Source organism: Mustelus asterias, chromosome 4 (genome assembly GCF_964213995.1).
Source record: "Mustelus asterias chromosome 4, sMusAst1.hap1.1, whole genome shotgun sequence".
Classification (NCBI taxonomy): domain Eukaryota; kingdom Metazoa; phylum Chordata; class Chondrichthyes; order Carcharhiniformes; family Triakidae; genus Mustelus; species Mustelus asterias.
In genome coordinates this window covers 100,341,538-100,368,716 of record NC_135804.1, presented here as the reverse complement: position 1 = coordinate 100,368,716, position 27,179 = coordinate 100,341,538, and the positions used below count along the sequence as shown (strand labels likewise).

The window sequence follows — 27,179 nt, the reverse complement described above, 5'->3', positions numbered from 1 at the left end:
TTGGTGTGCTGCTCTGTTTACATTGCCTCAGGTTGGATAAGCAAAACTAAGTTAGGTTTATCTTAAATGCATCCAAGGAACCTGGTAAATTGTTAACCTCAGGAACACTTGAGTCTCAATACTTCTGTAAAAAGAGCAGCAATATAATGCTGACCTCTCAGAAAGAAAACACATTTAAAGCTACAAAATCACAGGCTTGGAAATAGTTTAACCACGACAAAGGTATAAATGCCACAGTAACTTTCAGTAAACACTAACAATACCAAACAAAAAAATTACATATCCTGACAAATATTTATCCCTCTAACAACATCATAAAAAGAGATGATCTGACCATTATGACATTGCTGTGCGTGGGAGCTTGTTACATGTAAGTTGGCTGCTGCATTTCTTACATTATAACAGTGACTATATTCAAAAAATACTTAATTGGCTGTGAAGTGCTTTGGGACATGTGGTGGTTATGAAAGATGCTATTGTCATGGACAGAATTTATTTCTGTGATCAAAGTGTTCGTATGTGAGGTATGTGTATTTTCTCAAAGTAAGAGTTTTAACAACACCAGGTTAAAGTCCAACAGGTTTATTTGGTAGCAAATACCATTAGCTTTCGGAGCGCTGCTCCTTCGTCAGATGGAGTGGAAATGTTTCCACTTTTTCACATGTTTAAATGTTTCACATTTCCACTCCATCTGACGAAGGAGCAGCACTCCGAAAGCTAATGGTATTTGCTACCAAATAAACCTGTTGGACTTTAACCTGGTGTTGTTAAAACTCTTACTGTGTTCACCCCAGTCCAACGCCGGCATCTCCACATCATTTTCTCAAACTCAGAGTGGTTGTCCCAATTTAAGTAATTCCAGCAGCAAGCATTTTGATGAGTTTTAACATAAGGAATGTTATTTCTTATCTCACATTTGCCCCAGAGGTTTAAAAAGATGACATCTCACACAGATCACCATTCACTTTCTGGGTATTACTTATTACCTTGGCTGCTTAGTTGACTGCAGCCAGTTTGATGGATTTCTACTGGTCTATATTACTCTGCAGAGCTGATTTTTGCTGTTTTAAAAGCAAGTGACAAACATAGCTCTCTTATCCGTGTGATCTGTTACAATGGGCGGCACAGTGGCTAGCACTGCTGTCTCACAGCGCCAGGGACCCAGGTTCAATTCCAGCCTTGGGTCACTGTCTGTGTGGAGTTTGCACATTCTCCCCGTGTTTGCGTGGGTTTCCTCCAGGTGCTCCGGTTTCCTCCCACAGTCCAAAGATGTGCAGGTTAGGTTGATTGGCCATGATAAATTGATCCTAGTGTCAGGGGATTAGCAGTCGGTGCCAACTTGATGGGCTGAATGGCCTGCTTCTGCACTGTAGGTATTCTATGATCTACGAAGTCCAAAGTCTTTTATCAAATAAGGTGTATTCGATAAATGGACATCCTATATTCTGACTTTTCACACTTAGAGAGCAGCTCTCAAAGGTGTTTGGATGAGGGACCTTCACAATACAATTCCCATTTGTCCATCATCCAGTGAGTTTTGATGCCCCTGGTGAAAAATGGGTGGCACAGTGGTCAGCACTGCTGCATCACAGTGGCAGGGACCCAGGTTCAATTCCGGCCTTGGGTCACTGTCTGTATGGAGTTTGCACATTCTCCCTGTGTCAGCGTGGGTTTCCTCCGGGTGCTCTGGTTTCCTCCCACACTCCAAAGGTGTGCGGGTTAGGTTGATTGGCCATGTTAAATTGTCCCTTAGTGTCAGAGGGATTAGGAGAGTAAATATGCGGGGTTACGGGGATAGGACCTGGGTGGGATTGTTGTCAGTGCAGGCTTGATGGACCAAATGGCTTCCTCCTGCACTGTAGATTCTATGATTCTATATGAGAGTAAACACCATTGCCTTTAGATTTTGGTCCATATTTAATCAGGTATTGGCTGCAAACTGTACTGTCTACACTTCAAATGACACTAATCACATAGTGTGCTTTTGTTAACTGTCTACAATACAGTTTTAAAATTTGCCACATCTTCACGGCTGTATTACACTATATAAATGATTTCTTTTCAATCTGACTATCCAAATGATGCTGAATGCTGCTAGTGGAATGCTGGATGCTGCTAGTGGATGCCTGGAGAGCAGACCACACCTGAGTAAGATTTGACAGATTGTATAGCTGGGAATCTGGTTCAAGTTCTCTGGTGGCAAGTTCTGGTAACTTTTTCTGAAGTTACTACAAGCTGTTACATCAAATTCTTTGGAGTTTGGATTAAGTGTCAGTGGACGGAGAAAGAACGGCTACAATAATGATTTAACAACAATAATGGCAATAGTGGCTTTAAAATGGCTATTCTGGCTGAGAGTGAAGCAGGCTGAGAAATTTGATCAATTTATAGATTAAACCCAAATGCAGGTTGTAGAGGCTCTGGTCCAGGAGCTGTGACCTGAAGCTTCCTGTGTTGGTCAGATCAGGGAAATTGTTTACATTAACTGAGACAGCGTGGCTCCAATTTATTCTGCATGGGATATGTAAAATGAACTATGCATCATGGCATCGTTCAAAAGTAGTTTCATTGGATGTTCGAGCCACGTGATCGGTTTCTGGTTACACAATTGGCTGGATGACAGAGAATCTTCCGGAAGCAAGTGGAGAATTGTCGATAAAAGACATGTGAGTTCTTTGTTTGGCAGTGGTAACTCTAAGAGAACAACCATTGCAACAAGACCTTGTATCCTGAAGGAGACTTCAGAGAGAAGAAGACAGATTCTACATCGAGGATATTTCTTGGCCAAGGTTTTATTAAACTTGGTAGTATCTATTTTCAGTTAAATAGTTCAAGTTGATGTTCAATTAAAGTGCAGTTTAAGAGTTAAAGCTCAGTAGAGAGTTAATGAGTTGCAACTGTTTATATTTGAATTGGTACCAGAAGTGCTAAATAAAGAAATTGTTGAATTACTGTCCTTGTTTGTCTCATTAAACTGGAATGCTTGGAAGGTGTTTAAATTAAAGCTGTATAACAGTCAGGCTCTGTTATGGCTCTGAAAGAATTTTCAAACTTCACATTAGTTAAATAGTGCTGTTAAACAAGGCTGGCAGTTCTCTTTCAATTAGCTGTGAGCAGTTGGTTCAAAAGGTGTGGTAGGAAACTAAACTAGATGGTGACTCATCAGAGGAGCAGATGGGTCTTTTCAAACTGCATGGAGTAAGGGGACATACACGGAGTGTATGCCTGAGTACAACATAAACAGTACAGTTAGTAATTTGCTTTGTGTGAAATTGGTGCAGAGGGGAAAAATAAGTGCTCCCTTTCTCAGCCTTCAGTAGCTGTGAAAGACACAAGTTGCTTTCAGAAATAGAGGGTAGGGCCGGAGTTTGAAAAACCAGAGGGTCAAGTCTATGCATTCAGAACATTCCAAAGAAAATGTATGTGTGATATAATAACAAAAAGGTTAAGTGATTGGTTGCTGTACATTTTTTCTCATCTAAACTAGGGAATTTTAATTGTGGTAAGTATAATGTTAATTACAGTAAGAATCTTTCAAATTGGGTAATTTATTTATGAAGTTTTATTTATGGTGGTAAGGTTTATTAGTAGTAGTAGTAAAGCTTAGTAGTAATGAGTTAATTTATTTTTTAGTTACTTTATAATTAATAAATGCATTATAAAGGTGACGGGGCAGGTGATATGTGCGGGCTGGTGGATGCCATTGTGATCAAAGGCAAACACTTCGGCAATAAGAGTCAGTGCTACTTGGGAAGTTTTGACTGAGTCATTAAGCCAGAGGCTGGGTTACAGATATTACGATCCACCGGGAGAGGAAAAAGTTACCTGGACATTTTGTTGCAGAATGCAGTCACACACCTTAGGATAGGGTTGTTAGTTTTGATCAATGGTAAGGAACAGGAGCATGTGACTGCAAGTGAGGCAGGTAAGGGGATCAAGAAGGTAGAAGTGAAGGAGCCTCAGCCTTTGCAATTGTCCAACAAGTTTGAAGTTCTTGTAGCTTGTGTGAATGAGTGGGGGTTGCAAGGTGGATGAGTGGACTGACCATGCCATTGTAATACAGGCAGCCATTCAGTAGGGAGCAAATAGGAATGCTATGGTAGTAGGAGACAGTATAGTCAGAGGGATAGACATGGTTTTCTATATCTGAGACCAAGAGTCCAGAAGGCTGTGTAACCTGCACTTTGCTGGAGTGTAACTTAGTGGGCAGGTCCAATTATAGTAATCCCCATGGGTACCACTGGCACAGAATTTGGGGATTGAGCAACTACGTGCTAAACTAAAAAGCAGAACCTCAAAAGGTCATTTCAATTATTACCTGAGTCAGAAGCAAATTGGCATAGGATAGTTAAGATTAGTGAGATGAACGTGTGGCTCACACTGTTGTGGGAGAAATGGGTTTCCGATCATTGAGCACTAGCACCATTACTGGGGAAAGTGGGAGTTACACTGTTGGGTGCTTCTTCACCTGAACTGTGTTGGGACTAGTGTTCTGATGAGTTGTACAACAAGGATAAGTGCTTTAAACTAAATAATGGGGGAAAGGATCATGAGAGGGAAGATATGATCAATTAGGAGGAAATGACAAGGTAGCAGTGTAATGCAGTGATTTGGCTACTGATAACCAGAGGTTGCAAAATAAGGCCAGCGGTTGTTTTAAAAAAAAGACTGAGTGAAAGGTTCTGAATACACACAGTATTCACAACAAAATGGATTTAATGTAAGCACAGATAGAAATAAATATGTATGATCTGACAGTCGTTAGAGACATGGTTGCAAAGCAACCAAAGCTAGGACCTGAATACTGAAGGATACATGACATTTTGGAAACCCATTTCTCCCACAACAGTCTGTGAGCCACACATTCATCTCACTAATCTTAATTATCCTATGCCAATTTGGAAATACAGGAAGCTAGGAGAATGTGGTGTGGTTGCTCTGTAAGTTAAGGGTGACATTAGTACAGTCATGAGCAATGATCTTAGCTCAAAAGAGCAAAATACTGAGCAAGATTTCACAGCCTATCTCATCCCAAAACCGTAAAATCGAGCCTGAGGTCGACGGACATTTCTATTGTCCGTCCCTCACCCTCTCCGATTCCTATGATGGAATTCTGACCACAGAATCAGTTTACATTGAAATAAATAGGATAGGCACGAGGTCATTTGCAGGAGTAATTTATGCCCCCCCCCCCCATTCCGCGGTTACACTATAAGACAATATACAGGAAGGAGTAAAGGGGCATATAAGAAATAATCATCAGTGACTTTAATTTACATGTAGATTGAATGCATCACATTGGTAAAATTATACCTGAAGATGAATTCATAGACTGTATTCAGGTTAATTTCTTACAGTAGTGCATTCTAGTGCCAACCAGATAGCAGGCTATCCTATACCTGGTAATGTGTACTGTGACAGTCGGTTGGCTTCTCTGACCTCACCCGCAACTGGGATTCTCCAGTCCCACTGCAGTGAACGGAGATTTGGCTAAGTGCCAAACTCTCCATTTTTGCTGGTGGGTCACAAACAGCTGAAGAATTCTGGCCAGTATTAACCAATAATCTCTTGATAAAGCGCCTCAGGGCAACAGCAATCATAACTTAATAAAATTTCACCTTGACGGTTTTGGTGAAGAGTGTGGGTGTGAGTTGGTGTTTTAAGCCTAAATAAGGGTATGAAGGCAGAGTTGGTTAAAGTGAACTGGGAAACTGGGTTAAAAGGCAGGGCAATAAAGATGCAGTGACAGACATTTAAGAAGATATTTAATAACTCTCAGCAAAGATTTATCCCAGTGAGAAAGAAAATGCATCATCCATGGCTAAATAAGGAAGTTAAGGAGAGTATTGAAATGAACAGTGGCTTGACTTACAAACCTTTTAACTCTCAATTTACTGAAACGATTTTGCAAAGTACAATAGAAAATCTCAAAAGTCTGTTGCCTTACTTGGATTGAGTTAATGTTGCTCCACAGCATAGCTAATAAAAGATGTGCGACAATAGTTGAGTTTTACTGACTGCACTAAAGTTAGCTATTAAATAACCTTAAATTGTGCACGAATGACTTCCAGCAGAGACTTTTTAAGGACTGAAAACACTTTTACTTTAGGCTATATAGCTCTTGAATGTATCTCTACAGTTCTGTGAAGGTCAGTGGCAGGTCAGAAGATTGGACAGATTTTAAGAACCAGCAAAGAAAGAGGGACACATTTGAATATGAGGAAAAGCTAGCAAGGAATACTCAAGCAGATACTCAGGGTGGGATTTTCCAGCTGCGCTCACCCCAAGGCTGGAAATTCCTGCCCAAGGTCAACAGACCTTTGCGCGGTCCGTGTCCCACCTGCTACGAATCTTGTAGCGGGCAGGACGGGAAAATTCCGCCCCAAGAGTTTCTATAATATTAAAAAGGTAACTAAACACTGGTCCTCTCCAGAAAGTGAGTCTGAGGCATTAGTAATGGAAAACGAGGAAATGGCAGAGGTGTTCAACAGGCATTTTGTGCCCATCTTTATCGCAGAAGAGTTGGAAAACTTTTCAAAGATACCGAAAATCAGGATGCGAAAAGGAGGGAGGAATGTAAAACAATCACCATCAACAGGGAAAAGGTGGTGGAGAGAATATTAGATCTGACAGCTGAGAAGTTCCCAGGACCTGATAGTCTATATCCTAGGGTTTAAAGGAAGCGGCTGCAGAGATAGTAATGGCATTGGTTAGAATCTTCCAAAATTCCTTAGATTCTGGAAGGGTCCCAGTGGATTGAAAAATTGCTAATATAACACTTTTATTCAAGAAAGGACAGAGGCAGAAAGCAGGAAACATATCGAACATCTGCCATAGGGAAAATGTTAGAATCTATTATTAAGGACATTATAGTAGGATACTTAGAAAATCATAATTGGATCCAACAAAGTCATCATGGTTTTGTGAAAGGGAAATTGTGTTTTAACTGATTTATTGAAGTTCTTTGAGGAACTAACAAGTGAGGTGAATAAAGGGAACCTGTAAATGTGATGTGATTTGGATTTCCAGAAGGCATTTGCAAAGTTTACTATACAAAATAAGACTTCATGGTGTAGGGGACTAACATATTAGCATGGAAAATGGAATCTCACAGCATCACCATCGTGCTGCCTCCTCAAAGCCTGCATGATTTGACCCTCAGTTCCCAATATCAGGCCTCCGGCACCTAACATCTCATGCGATTCTGTGACTGCCATAGTTCCTGCTCCAACGGCCTGCATCACATTTCGGTCATTGAGTAGGAGCACATGGATGACAGACAGTAAGGGAACATGCAAATTGATTTGGAATACAGCATGGTTGGATTTATAAATTTGGTTTGGAATGTTTTTTTTTGTTTGCCCAAATGGACAGTGTGATGGTTAGTAACAGGAGGAAGGGAAGGGAGTGAATGGAGAATTGGGGTTGCAGTTGCTGGTATCACAATTTAATAATTTGGCTATGGACAACCCTGCATGAAAGCGATTGCCTAGGTTGTCTCCTTTCCTTTTTCTCTTCCTCTAGCTCCTGTTCATCAGCTGCTCAATGTATAACTGGAACTTCCTCTGACCACCGTGAGAATACACCCCAGACTCAAGATCTCCACAGAAGACTTGCTTTGGTAAGCAGGTGTCAGTCATTCTCGCTGCATCAATCCAACTCACTTTCCATGCGGTTGCATGGCTTTCATTGCATGCATGATGACTACATGTTTGTGAGTTGCACATGACGGCACGGTAGCACAGTGGTTAGCACTGCTGCTTCACAGCTCCAGGGACCTGGGTTCGATTCCCAGCTTGGGTCACTGTCTGTGTGGAGTTTGCACATTCTCCTCGTGTCTGCGTGGGTTTCTTCCGGGTGCTCCGGTTTCCTCCCACAGTCCAAAGATGTGCGGGTTAGGTTGATTGGCCATGCTAAAAAAAAATTGTCCTTAGTGTCCTGAGATGCGTAGGTTAGAGGGATTAGTGGGTGGATATGGGGGGTAGGGCCTGGGTGGGATTGTGGTCGGTGCAGACTCGATGGGCCAAATGGCCTCTTTCTGTACTGTAGGCTTTCTATGATGACTGGGGTTATCTGAGATCTATCAGAGGATTGTTCTCTTTGTCCCGTAGCCATCCTTTCATTTGTTGTGGGACATCTCAGAATTGACATCTAGAACGCAGAAAGCAATGTATGTGCAGTCAATAGCACCTGGTATCATGGGGAAGTCTGCAGTTCTGGTGAAGCAATGTGCTTGTTCTGCCTGCTACTCTTGGGCAAGAGCATGAAATGTAGCTAGCTCCCTTTTAATAGTGAACATCTGTGAATTCCTTTATGCAACAGCAGATGACCAACTGCAAGATATTGCAAATAATTCTATGTCCAGCCTGGAAGGAGCAAGACACAGAAAAGTTCATTGCCTCAATCATCTTCATAGCTAGTAGCAGTACAGACATTGCCCTGCTCTGAGGATCCAGTTGTGCTGCAAAAGTTGGCAGATTTCAGCAAGAACCGCCTTTGTACACATCACTTCTTGCTGAGGTTCAGGGAGGAGAATTGCTCTCTAAATACCCTGGGTTTTGTTTTGATTTGATTTATTGTTGTCACATGTATTAGTATACAGTGAAAAGTATTGTTTCTTGCACGCTATATAGGCAAAGCATACTGTTCATAGAGAAGGAAAAGAGAGGATGCAGAATGTAGTGTTACAGTCATAGCTAGGGTGTAGAGAAAATCAACTTCATGCGAGATAGGTCCATTTGAAAGTCTGATGGCAGCAGGGAAGAAGCTGTTCTTGAGTCGGTTGGTACGTGATGTCAGACTTTTGTATCTTTTTCCCAATGGAAGAAGATGGAAGAGAGTATGTCCGGGGTGCGCAGGGTCCTTGGTTATGCTGGTTGCTTTTCTGAGGCAGCGGGAAGTGCAGACAGAGTCAACGGATCTGAGGCTGGTTTGAGTGATTCACTGGGCTTCGTTCACGAGCCTTTGTAGTTTCTTATGGTCTTGGACAGAGCAGGAGCCACACCAAGCTGTGACACAACCAGAAAGCATGCTCTCTGTGGTGCATCTGTAAAAGTTGGTGAGAGTTGTAGTGGACATGCCAAATTTCCTTAGCCTCCTGAGAAAGTAGAGGTCTTGGTGGGCTTTCTTAACCATAGCATCGGCATGGAGGGACCAGGACAAGTTGTTGTTGATCTGGACACCTAGAAACCTGAAGCTCTGGACCATTTCCACTTCATCCCGGTTGATGTAGACAGGGGCATGCCCTCGACTACGCTTCCTGAAGCCGATGGTTATCTCCTTCATTATACTGATATTGAGAGATTATTGCCATCACACCAATTCACCAGATTCTTTATCTCTTTTCTGTGCTCCATCTCATCATTGTTTTAGATCCGGCCCACTACGGTGGTGTCATCAGCAAACTTGCAAATTGTGTTGAAGGAGAATTTGACCACACAGTCATAGTTGAATGATCAGAGCCCATCCCCTCCTCCCTGCTCGTCCAGCTTGATCTGTTCTGTTCATTCTCAGTCATACTTTATTTGAAGAAGATTGTGGACTAGTGTATCCATGTTCGAAAGCAATTGGCAGAAACCTTAAAGTCAGGACTAGCTCCTTCAGCACGTTCCCTGTAGATTTTAGCAAATTTATCAAAAATCTAATGCACCAAACACCTTTACTTTCACAGCAATGAGTAGTAGAAATCAATCAGCTGCCAACCTAAAATCACTTGATAATCCCTTTAAATGGTGCTAGTTGGGGGGGTGGGTGACTGGGTGGTGTGTGAGTTGAGGTCTTTCCTGTTGCTGAGTGCATGTTCAGCATTACACACTGATTAGCTCCATGTTCTTATTCTGTACACTTCTGACAATCACTGTGCACATGCTAACACCTTCACCAATATGTCATCCCGATGTAATTCACACCAGAAGTGTGCGCACACACTGCAGACATTATTTTGGCCTCCACGACCATACATACTTCTCAAAAAACAAATGCCATGTGTCCAAATCTTGAAGCTCCTCATGAAGTGCAAGTCAGAAAGGTTTGACAAATAGTTAACTCTAATATCAACATATAGTAAGAAAAGTTACCTAATAGTGCTCGGAACAAGTCACTTTTGAAAATGTTTGTGATTTTCCCAATTGCCACTTGGAGTTGCTCTTCCTCTAGTTCTGGAAGATTCCTGCAGTACTTTGCAAGTAACTGCACTGCACGCTCAGTGTCTACGAAGAAAAAATATAAATAGGATGCTCTAATTCATTCCATTTATCCAGTATAGTCACAAGATGTTAGTTGATGGTAAAATGTTCAGAAATAAATCATTATGAGCCAGTCTGAAAATAATTATCCCAAAAAAACGCTTCTGCAATTAATTACTGTGGCAATTTCAGATTTTATCATTTGTACTGTAAAGGCCTTTTTTTTAGAAACAGATTTACAGGAATCCTAAACAAAATACTGAGCACTGCAATATTACATTTTTAAAAAAGGAACTTGTCTATACTGGGATTGTGAAATAAAATAGACTTTTTTTCAGGATATTGACACTCAAGTTTAGCAAACATAAGTTATAATTTCAGGTGTAAGGTCTTTCATCCAGAAAGAAGCACTTGACAAGTTTCTCTCTCTCTGGAACTGAGGAGGTTAAGAAATAACATGATAGAGATCTTCAAGATTTTCAGGTAAATCATAATTTTTTTCCATTGGTCATTAAGACAAATGCATGAACCAAATATAAGATAATTGCAAAAATAAATAGACTAGATTTAGAAAAATTAAATCCTTATACAAAGCCATATTAGGATGTGGAACGTTTGACCACAAATTGTTATTGCAACAGCTTGCTTAAATTCTTTAAAGGGAAATTAGCCAATTACTTTATGATGATATATAAGCGAGTACAGAGACTGAACAGGAGCATGGGATTCGACAAGGTGTCTCTGTGGACTAGAATCAGTATGTCACACTATTTGTAACTCCCACAGTTGCGTGGACCTGCAGAGTTTCACTGGCTGTCTTGTCTGGAGACAATACACATCTTTTTAGCCTGTCTTGATGCTCTCTCCACTCCCATTGTTTTGTTTCTTAAAGACTGGATTAGTTGTAAGTATTCGCATTCCAACCATTATTCATGTAAATTGAGTCTGTGTCTTATAAGTTCTGTTTGTGAACAGAATTCCCACTCACCTGAAGAAGGGGCTCAGAGCCTCGAAAGCTTGTGTGGCTTTTGCTACCAAATAAACCTGTTGGACTTTAACCTGGTGTTGTTAAACTTCTTACTAAGGCATCTATCTGCACAGACATGCATAGTAAAGTGGCCAATTTCTGCATTGTAATGTTCTATTTTCTTTTCATTGGAAACTGCAGCTCTAATAAATGATCTGCATCAGAAATGCATAACTACTTTTTTTTCCAGATACAAATGATTATGCATTTTTTAGGGGTTTTCTTTTGGACCAGAATTCAGCATTTGCAGGCCACATTTTACTGTAATTTTATGAGGAAAGACATGGGGACAGTAACATCATATACTTGGGATACAAATTAGAATAGCCATGACAGATTGTGTTCAAAACCTTCATAATGGTACATGAGCCACATATGCAGGAAGTTAAATTCTAGCTCAGTGGTTCAATGTGTGGACATAACCATTGGACAAATGGACACCTACGTAAAAATCTTACCTATTTGAAAACTGTCTATGACTGAAGATGTGTCCTTTCAATTCACAGGAGTGCTCACATTTGATGACATTTCAACTTACCCAATTGGACAGTGTGCATAAATCTCCTCAACTGAACTATTCTTAATAAGAGTTATTTCTCAGAAGACTAAGGAAATTTGGCATGTCAGCTATGGCTCTCACCAACTTTTACAGATGCACCATAGAAAGCATTCTTTCTGGTTGTATCACTGCTTGGTATGACTCCTGCTCTGCCCAAGACCACAAGAAACTACAAAAGGTCGTGAATGTAGCCCAATCCATCACACAAACTAGCCTCCCATCCATTGACTCTGTCTACACTTCCTGCTGCCTCAGCAAAGCAGCCAGCATAATTAAGGACCCCACGCACCCTGGACATTCTCTCTTCCACCTTTTTCCTTCGGGAAAAACATACAAAAATCTGAGGTCATGTACCAACCGACTCAAGAACAGCTTCTTTCCTGCTGCTATCAGACTTTTGAATGCACTTACCTTGCATTAAGTTGATCTTCCTCTACACCCTAGCTATGACTGTAACACTACATTCTGCACTCTCTCGTTTCCTTCTCTATGAATGGTATGTTTTGTCTGTATAGCACACAAGAAACAATACTTTTCACTGTATGTTAATACATGTGACAATAATAAATCAAATCAAAACCATAAAATCCCTACAGTGCACAAAGAGGCCATCCCACCCATCAAGTCAGAACCGACTTTCCGAAAGAGCATCCCATTCAGGCACTCCCATCCACCCTATTCCCGTAACCCCGTGCATTTACCAGGCTAATCCACCTAACCTACAAATCTTTGGATTCTAACAGGCAATTTATCATGGCCAGTCCACCTAACCTGCACATCTTTGCATTGTGGGAGGAAATCAGTGCACTCACAGGAAACCCATACAGACACGGGGATAAGGTGCAAACTCCACACAAACAGACAGTCACCTAAGGCCAGAATCAAACCCAGGTCCCTGGTGCTCTAAGGCAGCAGTGCTAACCACTGTGCCACCATGCCGCCCAAGAAAGTGTTGCCATTTTTAAAAGGTTCATTGGTATTTGTAATACAATGGAATTACATTATAATTTACAACAACTCTATACAATTGTGCAGCATAACAACACATTGTGCCACAATTGTACTTTTGTGGGACCTCCACAGAATTCATCTGCAATTCCCATGCAATTTGTAATGCAAGTTCCATTCTGTAATGCATCGTGCAGCCATTGCACATATTAGCTGTGGAATGCTGGGTGATGGTTCACAGGAAGGCAGCAAAAAGTACAGCAAATGACATATTCACCTCAGTAAATTTTTACTTTCCATAACCAATGCCCATTCCTTCTAATCGCTCTTTCCTATTGTAAATCCAACTCCTTTGATGGATAGAACAATCTGCACAACAATGGCATCTTGAGGCTTACTGCCCACACTCACAGACAGAAATAGTACTTAAGTGGCTAACGGCAGGCCTTCCCCGGTAACAGGATGCCGGGGCAGAAGTCCCACCCACAGAGCAGCTAGCTGATCAGAGACTGGAAACTATTTGCTCACCAGCATCATCGGGGAGTCATTAGTTTCTGCCAGAACAGCAGCCACTGGAGGCCTACTATCATAGAACAATCCAGACATTAGTGATTAGCAATGTTGGGAGGGTTTTTGCAAGGTCGGGGTTCACAGGCGAGGTGGCTCTCAATGAACCCATTCCCTCCTCCCAATGCCTCATCCCTCTATCAGGTACTGAGTGCCTTTGAACAAAGGACTCTTGGATGCAAGATGAGGCCTTTAAATGGTCATGAGTCACCCTCTTAAGAGCCTCAATTGATAACAAGGCAAGAGGTCTGACCCTGGGCCTTCCCACCCCGGTATCCATATAGAAAAGGTTCCCATTTGTGGAAAATGTTGTATGCGCACTATGTTGGAGTCATTTTCCTCAAACACGAACATGGCAGATTACAAATGTTGAAATACCTCAGTCAACATTTGTGCTGTTTAAGGCTTTATGAGGAGGACTGTCTTTGATAGTGGGTAAATCATCTTCTTCTGCCATTTTTTGCTGTTTTAATTCCATGAGATCCTCAACAGTTAATTCTTCAGAATGTGATGCCAGCAACTCATCAACATCCTCTGGTTCAATGTCTAAGTTGAGATCTTTGATCATTTCAGCAACATTTTTGGTAATCTCTTCACCAATGTCTGTAAAGTCTTGGAAGATGTACACAAACTCAGGATAGAATTTTATCCAAAAACATGCAGATTTGATGTGTGACTTCATTCCATGCCTCGTCTATGTTCTTAACTGCATAGTAAATGCTGAAGCCCTTCCAGGATTTCTTCAGAGTTGGTCCACCTTCCTTCTCAGTTGCCTTGTTTGCTTGGGCAAATGTGTGCCTAAGATAGTGGACCTTAAAGGACGCAATTACCCCGGTCTATGAGTTGCAACAGTGAGGTGGTGGTGGGGGAGCAGAAATATTACTTTATCACAATGAACATCAGCAAGGATGGTTGAATGACCAGAAGCATTGTCAAGGCTTAACAATGCTTTAAATTCAAGGTTGTTTCTGCTGCAATGATCTCTGACATTTGGCACAAAATGATGGTTAAACCAATCATCAAAGATCCTCATGCCTTATGATTGGATTTCCATATCACGAGCAGAAATGCCTTGGAATATCCTTTAAAGGCTCTAGGGTTTTGCAAATGGTACACAAGCCAAGGTTTAAATTTAAAGTCACTTGCAGCATTGGCACTGAGCAAAAGGGTGAACCTATCTTTAGCAGTTTTGTATCTTGGAATGGATTTCTCCTCTTTGGCAAAATAGGCCGCGATTCTCCCATCACGACCCGCAACTTTTCTGGCAGGTTGAGGTGGGAGATATACGTCTCCGGCCTTGAACTGGGATTTGCGCATGCGCCGGAATGCATGCGTATCTCCCAGAGCCGGCAAACAGTTGCCGGTCAGACCATGCTGGAAACGGGTGGGAAGGCAGGTAAGTAATTTAAATCTTTTTAAAATGTATTTTAAATATGTTTATTAGTTCATTATCAGGAACTTTCAGGTCCCGATTGAATCTCTCACTCCGCTGGAGTGTTTCATTCCAGCAGGGTTCTGACTAGCTCCCCATGTTCGGGGAACTAGCGGGAGACCTCGCTGGAATGAAGGGGGGGCAATCGGGGCCCTCCCCCCCCCCCCCCCCAAGGGGTCAGGCAGTGCCCCCCTGGGGATGGGCACCCTGGCAGTGCCAGCCTGTGCTACATGGCACTGCTCAAGGGGCAAAAGTGCCCATGCCCAGGGGGCACCTTGGCACTGCCCATCGGGCATGGGGCATTGCCAAGGGGGCAGGGCCTAGGGGTGATCGGTGGGAGTGCGGGTTCTGCTGCCACTCTGCAGACAGGATTGGTCTGGGGATGGGAGGAGAGCAGCGATTGGGGGGGGGGGGGGGGATGGAGGAATTGCCACTGCTGAGGGGGGGGGGGGTCGGGGGGGCTGTGCATTGGGGTGCTCCAGAATTGGGGGAAGGTCAGGGCTAGTGCAGGAATTGCTGTGGGGGCCATGATTGGGCTGTGGGGAGGGGCAGCACTGCAGGGGTCCCGGGCTGGCCAGCGATTGAGCTGGCCCGCAAACAGGGAGTCTGACAGATCGGGACCACTGCGCATGCGCAGAGTTCCAGAACTGTCAGACTCTGGCGCGAATAGGTCCCGCCCCCCCCATGGGTTTTTAATGATATTCACAACTGGGACCTCTGCAATGCACAGAGTGCGGAGATTCAGGTGAGAAGCTGAACTGACAAAACAGTCGGGATTTAGTTTTCCCGCCAATTCAGCACTTTTGGGAGAATCGCCCCCATAGGCCGTGATTCTCCCATCGCGACCCGCAACTTTTCTGGTGGGTCGGGTTGGGAGATGCGCGTCGCCGGCCTTGTTATGTGATTTGCACATGCACCGGGAACGCATATGCATCTCCCAGAGCCGGCGAACAGTCGCCCGTCAGACCACGCTGGAAACCGACGGGAAGGCAGGTAAGTAATTTGAATCTTTTTAAAATATGTTTTAAATATGCTTAGCAGTTCATTATCGGGAACTTTCAGGTCCCGATCGAATCTCCAACTCCGCCAGGAGGGCTTCATTCCGGCGGAGTTCAGACTAGCTCCCCACGTTCGTGGAACTAGTGGGAGACCCCGCCGGAATGAAGAGGGGGCAATCAAGGCCCCCCAGAGGGTCGGGCAGCAGGGGGTGGTGCTCCCTGGGCAAGGACACCCTGGCACTGCCCAGGGGCCAAAATGCCCATGCCCAGGGGTCACCTTGGCACTGCCCACCACGCATCGATCAGGCAGTGCCAAAGGGACGGGCCTACTGTGGGTGGAGCCTAGGGGCAATTATTGGGGGTGGGGGGATCCCGTTGTCATTCTGCATGGGGATCGGTCTGGGCTGGAGGGGGGGCAGTGATTGGGGCGGGCTGGGGGGCGGTGGTCTGCCACTGCTGGGGGGGGTTGGGCTGTGCATCGGGGTGCACTGGGATGGGGGATAGGGGTGGTCAGGGCTGGCCAGAGAATTGCTGTGGGGGCTGCGATCGGGCCGTGGGGGGGAATGGAGGGGCGCATGTCGAGCAGTCTGTAGCCAGCTTAGGCTCTAACCAAAATTGCATGGGTAGCTCGCTGAAAAAAACAGAGTGAAACTCTTCTGTTTTCAGACTTTTGTGACACTTAGAACGTTTTTGGGAAAATTCTGCCCCTTTTCCAGACTTATGCCTAAACTCACAGGAGCACACTGGTGACTTTGGTCCTCCAGCCAAATGATTAACAGTTTCTCAACCTGAGCAATAAGTCCAACGCATTGCTTTATTATCACAATTAACTGTATAGGAACTGAACCCTTAACATGTTCCTGAATTCTTAGCTTGTCTTTCAGGACGGTCACGATAGTCGTTCGGGGGCTTTCCAAAGCTCAATGAATTTTAGTGCACATTTCAACTTTTTCAGACCTCTTGATTAAGTCTATTTTTGGTTCCATAGTAATTGTTCCACATTTCTTAGAAGAAATATCTCTTGCACTATAGAATCATAGGAGCCCTACAGTGCAGAAGGAGGCCATTCGGCCCATCGAGTCTGCACCGACCACAATTCCACCCAGCCCCTATCCGTGTAACTCCACACAATTACCCTGCTAATCCCCCTGGCACTCGGGTCAATTTAGCATGGCCAATCAACCTAACCCGCACGTCTTTGGACTGTGAGAGGAAACCGGAGCACCCGGAGGAAACCCATGCAGATTTACACTTTTCCATCATTATTATGGGCAAATAAATTATAAAATTTGAAGAGAGTTTGAAAAAACGAAGGCACTGAGTACTGTAAAAATGCGTTGGAACAGCAACTGACCATCAATGTGCATGTAAGATTTCGCATGAAGTTGAAATCAGTGTGGGAAAGTCAAAATGGGGTGTCAAATTATAAATGTCATAGGCGCCATTTATCATAATGTGGATGTCGCAAAATTGAGAACTATCTATACTTCGTCAACCTGAACGTTGAGTGGAATGGTTCCTACCTTTCCAGGGATAAGCAGTTTCTTCACTGTCTGATAGAACCATTTTATTACCATGTTATAACATAGAATTTGATTTGATTTATTATTGTCACATGTATTCGCATACAGTGAAAAGTATTGTTTCTTGTGCGCTATACAGAGCATACCATTCATAGAGAAGGAAACGAGAGAGTGCAGAATGTAGTGTTACAGTCATAGCTAGGGTGTAGAGGAAGATCAACTTAATGCAAGGTAGTTCCATTCAAACGTCTGGCGGCAGCAGGGAAGAAGCTGTTCTTGAGTCAGTTGGTACGTGACCTCAGACTTTTGTATCTTTTTCCCAACAGAAGAAGATGGAAGAGAGAATGTCTGGGATGCGTGGGGTCCTTAATTATGCCGGCTGCTTTGCCGAGGCAGCAGGAAGTGTAGGCAGAGTCAATAGATGGGATGCTAGTTTGCATGATGGATTGGGCTCCATTCATGACCTTTTGTAGTTTCTTGCGGTCTTGGGCAGAGCAGGAGGTGATACAAGCAGAAAGAATGCTTTCTATGGAGCATCTGTAAAAGTTGGTGAGAGTCATAGCTGACATGCCAAATTTCCTTAGTCTTCTGCAAAAGTAGAGGCATTGGTGGGCTTTCCTAACTTTCGTGTCAGCATGGGGGGACCAGGACAGGTTGGTGATCTGAACACCTAAAAGCTTGAAGCTCTCGACCCTTTCCACTTCCCTGTTGAAGTAGACAGGGACATGTTCTCCTTTACACTTCCTGAAGTCGATGACAATCTCCTTCATTTTGTTGACATTGAGGGAGAAATTATTGTCACCGCACTAGTTCACCAGATTCTCTATCTCATTCCTGAACTCGGTCTCGTCATTGTTTGAGATCTGACCCACTATGGTGGTGTTGTCAGCAAACTTGAAAATCGAATTGGAGGGGAATTTGGCCACACCAAATTCCCAAAGATAACCTTGAACCTTTAATGAATAAGCTTTGGAGTCGAGACTGTGTACTAACTAGTAAGTGGTTTCCTCCAGATTTTTTCCAAAGGTTTATGATCTGTCTTGAATTGAATAAGCGTCTCTGGAAACCAGTAATTTCCAAAGCCAAATGTGAGAATTTAGCATTCAATATTTGAATAATTTGCCTGTGTGGACGACAGACATTTTGATCCAAATGTAGCAGGTTTGCTATCCAGCTCCCTGGACATCTTGATTAGATGCAACCACAGGCATATGTGTTCAACAGCAGTCGGGGAGAAGGGATCTCACAAGCTGTACTATCAATGCCAAAGATCTTTGAGTCCACAACAATCAAAATGGAACAACAGTCATCAAGGCAACAAGGGGCATGGGAGTGACACTCTGCAGACAAGGAACATCACCCAAATGTACTGCCAATGCTAAAGTAGTCATGATGTGGAGATGCCAGCGTTGGACTGGGGTAAACACAGTAAGAAGTTTAACAACACCAGGTTAAAGTCCAACAGGTTTATTTGGTAGCAAAAGCCACAAGCTTTTGGAGCCTTAAGCCCCTTCTTCAGGTGCTGGGTAGTTTGCTCAGACCATTGTCCGCAGCAAACTACCCAGCCTTCAGGAGAACAGTGACCATGACACCACACAACCCTGCCACAGCAACCTCTGCAAGACGTGCCGGATCATCGACACGGATGCCATCATCTCACGTGAGAACACCATCCACCAGGTACACGGTATATACTCTTGCAACTCGGCCAACGTTGTCTACCTGATACGCTGCAGGAAAGGATGTCCCGAGGCATGGTACATTGGGGAAACCATGCAGATGCTGCGACAACGGATGAATGAACACCGCTCGACAATCACCAGGCAAGACTGTTCTCTTCCCGTTGGGGAGCACTTCAGCGCTCACGGGCATTCGGCCTCTGATATTCGGGTAAGCATTCTCCAAAGCGGCCTTCACGACACACGACGGCGCAGAGTCGCTGAGCAGAAACTGATAGCCAAGTTCCGCACACATGAGGACGGCCTCAACCTGGATATTGGGTCCATGTCACACTATCTGTAATCCCCACAGCTTGCCTGGACCTGCAGAGTCTCACTGGCTGTCCTGTCTGGTGACAATACACATCTCTTTAACCTGTCTTAATGCTCTCTCCACTCACATTGTTTGTATCTTAAAGACGTGATTAGCTGTAAGTATTTGCATTCCAACCATTATTCTGTAAATTGAGTTTGTGTCTTTATATGCCCTGTTTGTGAACAGAATTCCCACTCACCTGAAGAAGGGGCTTAAGGCTCCGAAAGCTTGTGGCTTTTGCTACCAAATAAACCTGTTGGACTTTAACCTGGTGTTGTTAAACTTCTTACAATGTTAAAGTACGCATAGACCTTTAAGATACCTGCACAATTGAAAGACTATGTGCACAATGCATTGTGCACAAGCTGGCTAGGAGTATAAACAGTGTCAATGCTTGTGAACAGCCTGTATATAGTGGATAACTCTGGCATCTCAACAGTCACAAAGGATCATGGAACAAATCTGTCTTTTCTCTGCTGAGATAAAAGGGAAACATTTTTTAAAATCTGAAAGTTTATCTCAAAAATGGTGGGGATGATCTTCTGAAAAAATTCTGAGTGTCATAAAACTCTGAAAATGAGTGTGCACCATACCAGTTTTTTGGGTGAGTTCGGCACTGCAATCTTCCCACACTTAGTTTTTTTGACAGTAGGGAGATCCACACTGGTGGAGGAGGGCAGAGCCTAAATAAGTTGATGAAGCAGGCTGCAGATTCCTCGGGCGCCAGTGTGCAGGGCACCATGATCTGACAGCGAACCGGGACACCTCCTGCCACCTGACCCACACCCCATCATCGCTGGCATGCTTTCCCCCACACTAACACAGGTTGTCAGCATTGGGATATCAGGACACTCCCGATGCGTCCCCTGCATTCACCCGCCCCCGGACTGGCAATACCCACTGCCGACCACCCCTTTGCATAGCCCCCCGCTTGCAGAGCCCTCCTCTCCTGCAGAAGCATCCCCCCTGCACCTTTGCGCATACCCCCTCCCATCATAGCCCTATCCCCACTCAGGCCACCCCCCTCCCGAAATACAATGCTATCCTAACTGACTTGCCATAGTCATGTGACTCTGCCATGAGGACACTGGCTTTGGAAACAAACATCTTAAGAGCATTCAAGAAAAGCCTCTCACAGAGATGCACTAATAAAGAATGCTGTCCTAATACTTGCAACAGATATTCAGACAGTTTGCTGTTGTCTGTCAGAAGTGAAAGGAACCGCAAGGCAACGAATCTGACCGTATGTCAGAGACAGAGTGGAGAGGGATATTTGGGGAATTCTATGCATGGCAGCCATGGTTTGTGACTTCAAGAGATCTTTTTAAACATAGCACTTGCTTTGATGATTAATCCTTCATCTGTGTTTGTCTATCTCCCTCTGCATTCTCGCATGGTTAAAAGACAATGGCCCAGAACTTCTGATCTCCAGTTGGTCATATTCCAGCGTTACCCCAAAGATGCAACAGGGGCTCTTCGGAAGTCCCCAGATATTGACACACATGGGAATTGTCTGGGAAGTTTGGACTTCCAGAAGGGAATTCCAATGCGTTTGGAACCCTCTGGAACTCTAATTTAGAGTTAAATCCTTCAGATGGTTCTAACTCACTTACCAGAAAAGTTGGAAGAATTAAAACTGGACAGGTTAGAAGGATCAAAACCAGTTCTAACTCCTGGGTAACTATACTACTTACACCCTGACTATTCACCCGACTACACTCCTGAGGAGATAGGGCGGCACAGTGGCACAGTGTTTAGCACTGCTGCCTCACAGCGCCAGGAACTCAGGTTCAGTTCCCGGCTTGGGTCACTGTCTGTGCAGAGTCCATATGTTCTCCCTGTGTCTGCGTGGGTTTCCTCCAGGTGCTCCGGTTTCCTCCCACAGTCTGAAAGACATGTTGGTTGGGTGCATTGACCGTGCTAAATTCTCCCTGAACAGGTGCTGGAGTATGGCAACTTGGGAATTTTCACAGTAACTGTTAATGTAATCCTACTTGTGACTAATAAATGAAAACTTTAAAAAAAACTTAAAATTAAAACTTGTTCCTCGCCCCCTCCCAACCAACCTCAACCCACCCTGCCACCCTATCCCCTCATCCACCCAATTGTCACCCTACATACTCATGCACTTATCTGCCACCCTACCCCCTCACTCACTCACCCTATCCCCTCACTCACCTACCTTCTCTCCTTAAATTATCAAAGTTGATTTGAGCCTTTTAAACATACTGGAATACAACAGCTGATGCCATAAAAGGGGATGTGGCTTGGGTTTCCTCAACAATCCTGCACTACAAGGGAGGACTTCGAGAACAGGTACGTTCTGCATTTCTGAAAAGGGCCGATTCAGAACTCTGGGTGAGAAATGCAGATGCTACAAGTAAGTCAATGGGAGCAGAGTGGCAATCTGGCAGTGGTTGACGCTTCTCTGAAGGTTCGACTCCATATATTTTTTTTAAATTCTAATTCCTTATAACAAAGCATAGGTGACAATTAAGAGATTTCAAAATTCCAGTTTTTGATTAAATTCAACCAAATGAAAAGCGAAGAGATGTGGTGTTCGACACCTGCTAATAATTAGAATGTTTACATTTTCTCACAACATACCAGGTGATAACAGTTAAGATCATTAGAGGCTGTTTGCTTCAAGTCAACTCAATTACCATGATACAAAACACCATCTGTCTCTGAGCTTATTGCAGTTTCTGAAGTTTACAAACCAAAAGAAAATACAGCTATGTAATCAGTCATTTAACTTGCCCTCACAAAAATAACGCTTTAAAAATAAATCAATAAAATTTTCTCCTCAGTGAAAATCCTAAAGTTTGTCCTATAGCATTTCTTTGCAAATTTGAAGAACAGTTCGGTAGAAACTGCTCGAATGTCGTTGGCCGAATGAGGACTGCTGCATTCTGGGAAATTAGATATATTACACATGCTCAGATTGCACAATCCAAATTCAGAAACAGTGGGCGGAATCTTCCGAAACAAATTCTAAGGACGCAATCTTACAAAAATTCTAAGTTCCAAACGAGCAAGAAAATGTGAGAGAATTGCGTGGATATTCTCGGTGATCTGCGAGTTGCAATCTTATGGCACTAAGTGCAACAAAAGAGCCTGGATGTGATTCATGCCAGTGGGAACAGGCAAGGGGGAGAGCCTAAGCTCACCGGTGAAGTCGGCTGCAGAGTGCTTGGGCACCACTGTGCAGAGTCCTCGATCTCCCAGTCTCCCCCACCCCACCCCTCGCCAATCGCTCCCTGTGCTGGTCTGCCCTGGGGAGTGGCTGGGGGGAGCCTAAGTACGCTGGGGAAGCGGCTTCAGAGCACTCAGACACCATTTAATTTTAAGTTTTTAAAAAAAGTTTTCATTTATTAGTCACAAGTAGGATTACATTAACACTGCAATGAAGTTAGTGAAAATTCCCAAGTTGCCATACTCCAGCACCTGTTTTAGCACAGTCAATGCACCCAACCAACATGTCTGATCTCGAGTGCCTGATCTCCTATTGAACTGACAGACCTCCTCTTACCACCTCTCTCCCCACCCCCCCGCTCCATGGATATAGGACACCCTCCCCCCACTATCATCGGCAGCATTGCTACCCCTCCCCCCCCCAACCACAGGTCATTGCCATTGGGGCATGAGGATCCTCCACATGAGTCCTCTGGTAGACCCTGACATAGATCCCCCCCGCATGTCCTGTCACCTTGCAAAGCTCCCCCATTGCAGAGCTCCCCAGTGCATGACCCCCCCCCCCCCATCCTGGGCAGAGCTTTCCCCTGCATAACTCCCCCCCCCCCCCCCCCCGCCCCAATAATTGTGCATACCGACCCACTCCCACTCAGGCCCCACCATTACTCAGGCCGCACCCCCACTCTGTTCACTAATGGAAGTAAAGCTGCTATCCTTGCCCGGCCTGCATGTTCCTCCACACCCACAACAATGTGATTGACTTTAACTGCCCTCAATTCAAAGGCTCTTAGAGATGGGTAACAAATACTGGCCTTGCCAGCGATGTCCACATCCCATGAAAGAATAAAGATTAACAAAAAGCTCCAGACAATAGAATGTACAGCCACCAGTGATGAAGGTTAAAGGTCTAAGTGATGCACAAGAAAGATTCTCAGATGTTGTAGGGATGTAGAATGTTATACAAGCATGCAGAAGGGGTGGTATGGTGGCACAATGGTGCCTCACACTGCTGCCTCCCAGTTTGATTTCCGGCTTGGGTCACTGTCTGTGCAGAGTCTGCATGTTCTCCCTGTGTCTGCGTGGGTTTCTTCCAGGTGCTCCGGTTTCCTCCCATAGTCTGAAAGACATGCTGGAAAGGTGCATTGGCCGTGTAAAATTCGCTAAATTAAGTGTACCCAAACAGGCGCCAGAGTGTGGTGACTCGAGGATTTTCACAGTAACTTCATTGCAGTGTTAATGTAAGCCTACTTGTGACACTAACAAATAAACTTAAACTTGCAGAGGTGAGGCCAAGAATGGGTTTAAATATGAAGATTAGAATTAGCATTTGAGTATTGGGGGAATGAGGGCCCATATATATCAATACATAGTGTAGATGGGTGAGCGAAACTTGGAGTAAGATAGGATATGGCAACAAAGTTTTGGATTAGCTACAATTTATGGAAGGTGAAGAATGCAATGCTGGCCAAAGGAGCTTTGGAATAGAGAAGTGGGAGGTGACAAAAGCATGATGAGAGTTTCCACAGCAAATGGTGTGTGGCAGGGTCAGAGATCGGCAATGTTATAAATTAGGAGAATGCAATCTTTATGATGTTCAAGTAAATTCATTTAAATTATTGAACAAAATTTGCTGTTAACAAATCCATGTTGATTGTTCTTAATTAATCCCCAAAGGTTCAGTTGCTTGGTAGTACTGAACTTAATTATTGCTGAATGGTGCGACAGATTGCAAAGTCTTTTATCTTGCACCATCAGGACAAAATGCAAGAATACCAAATCTCAAGTGATCACAGTAATTTATACTACAGGAGAAAAGAGTATTCATTGTTTGTTTGGCAAGTCAACCATGGCCAAAGCATTGCAATTGAGAAAGCAATGGGGAACAATGGGCTCCCCAAGCTCTCTGGTAATTCAAAAAAATATACCCTGCCATCCATTGTTCTCACCCAGCTCCCTAAACTATCTCAAGGTCTATTTATACCATCTCAAACATTGGGCAACCTATAATGTGCACCATTATAGGTCGCCCAATTTCTCTATCTATTTCTTAACTCTATCCATATGGATTCTGTCTTAACACAAAGATGCCTTCACTTTTTAGCACTATGATAGCCCTTACTAACACTGTTCTTTTACCTTATCTCTAATAATTGGGATAATTTTGTTTACAGTGCTGTTGCTGTTTATACCTATCCTCCATCTTCATTAAAGCCATCTTTCAGTAGTTATTAATGCTTACCACTCTCCAGTTTTATTTTGAATGCTTTGCAAATTAACATAACACTTGATTCTGATACCAATTTTTTTGAACATCTATTTCTTTGGATTATTATCACCTATGGATGAGACATAGAGACTTTTAAGATCAGTTTCTACCAATTTCTACAATGATGTTATTTTTAAAAATTCCTCCTGCACTTTAGAAGGAAAACCCAAAGTTCCCTTTTCTTTCCAAAACTCTAGTCCAGAGGTGCACATGACTCATTTGTGATCTATATGTAAATGTGCACTGCGAATCTGGTGCTGAAATCACTGACGCAGTGTGTCGACATTCCTGGGTCCAATTTGCAGCAGGGACAGAAACAAAGATTCAGTCTGATTTTTTTTAAAGCTGACCTTCAACAACTTTAGGTAGAGATCTGAGGAACATGTTCTTTATATTACAGCAAATGATAGCTTTCCGCTCCTAATTAGGTATTAAACAAGGACAGTGATGCACCGGCACAGGTAGCTCTCTGAAAATGGTCATCAAAAAATGGCCAATATGGGTGATATACCTATTTCCCTATTATTTCCAAAACGCATGACTTCATGTTGGATACACTAAATTGCATCTATTACAAATCTGCCAATTAATTTTGTCTCTTTGCTATCCTTGCCATTTTTGCTATCTTTCACAAATGTTGCTGCAATATGCCATTTCTCCCATTTTGATATAATTGTCGAAGTTTAATATTGTTTTATAAATTCCTATGTTCACATCATTATTTCATGTATTAAATAAGAGCAGCTCCAATACTGCCTCAATGGAATACCATCAACCAACACCTTTTCGGGGGTCACGTGATGCGAGCGCGGGAATAGTCACATTTCCATGAGTTCTGGCGCTGTTCATTTTTTAAACCCGTCTTTCATCCTGATGCACACCTCAAGGGAGTGTATATTTTGTGCTAGGACCTAGAAAGATTTTTGGTGGCATTTTGGTGACAAATGCCGAGGGGTGTCAAGAAAATCCTTGATAAAAAGTAGTGGGAGGCATACAGGATGCAGCTGGGCCCTCAACATGGTGAGGAGCAGGCTCTGGGTCTGGCTCTCTCGCTCTCGAAGCCATTGCAGGTGATGATTGCCAATATTATTAAAGTTATTGACAACAAACTCAGCATTTTGACACAGAATATCAGTGCTCACTCTGAACTGCGAAATTCTGGTCAGAGGCTCAGTGAAGCGGAAGGTAGAATCCTCAGTGTCGAGATTGCTACTTCTTCAGTCGAGACCTGGTTGCAAACCGTAGAGAATCAGCCGAATGGTATGTCAGATATCCTGGTGGATCTGGAGAACCACAGCTGGAGGAAGAAAAACCATCTGATCGGTTTTCCAGAGGAAGCATAGGGTAAGTTCCCTGTTAAATTGTTTGAGAGCTGCTACCATATTTTTTAGCCTTGACGCGAAGGCAATGCATGTTAAGCTTAAAGGGGTAGACTGTGTCCTATCCTTGAGGCCTAGGGACAATTAGCATCCATGGCCTATTACCATGCATTTTCATAACTTCATAATCACAAAAGAGTATTGGAAGGTGTGGTGGGACTTGGCTCTATGATGGAACAAAACTTTCATTCTTCCAAGACTTCTCGGCTGCGATACTGCAAAGGCGTAAGGGGTCCGATGAGGTGAGAAAACATCTGAAGGCATCTGACTTCCAGTATGTCCTACATTATCCTGCTATCCTGAGGGTTATTCTCAAAAGATCCGTTAAGACATTCAACAATCCTGCTGAGGCTTTAGTTTTTAAAAATTCCGTGGAAAGCAATAGTACGGAACGTGATCCACAGTTTATCATTAATCCTGGACTGTACCTATATTTACATCCTTGTATTGATCCTGTAGTGGCTTTTTTTTGATATTGATGGGAACAATCTTGTATCAGAGCTCTGAGGCAAATCTCGCCAGTTGTATTCTGCAGTTCTTGGTTTCTTATTAACCCTTGAATGTATCCCTTGTAACTTCATCTCTTAATTGATCCTGTAATGTGATTTATTACATTGATAGGGGAAATCCTGTGAGTGAACATTAAGACAAAATTTTGCAAGTTATCCTGTTGAAACCAGGCACATCTATTTATCCTTAATGGAATGCACCCCGTGCTGTACCTCTCGTGTTTGAGGAATGTATTACGTAGGTTGTACAGTACCAGGGCTGTACGATTTTTATCCATTTTCTCAATTTATAATCCTTGCATTAATAGAATGATAGAATCCCTACAGTGCAGAAGGAGGCTATTCATCCCATCGAGTCTGCACTCTCTGAAAGAGCATCAAACCAAGGCCCAGCCGCCCTGCCCAATCCCTGTAACCCTGCACATTTACCATGGTAAATCCACCTAACCTACCTATCTTGGGACACTAAGGGGCAATTTAGCATGGCCAATCCACCTAAACTGCACATCTTTGGACTGTGGGAGGTAACCACAGCACCCAGGAGAAACTCTCACAAAT

The 27,179-nt window shown here is 43.6% G+C and overlaps 1 protein-coding gene across 2 annotated transcripts in view; it reads right to left on the bottom strand.

Annotated features, from left to right (window-relative positions):
• Positions 1-27,179, bottom strand: part of LOC144492889 (disks large homolog 1-like) — a 96,591-nt gene that overhangs the window by 61,628 nt on the left and 7,784 nt on the right. For both annotated transcript variants that reach the window (XM_078211470.1, XM_078211469.1), the window contains exon 2: positions 10,077-10,208. In XM_078211470.1, coding sequence (XP_078067596.1) covers positions 10,077-10,208 — 132 coding nt within the window. The remainder of the gene's footprint in view (positions 1-10,076; positions 10,209-27,179) is intronic.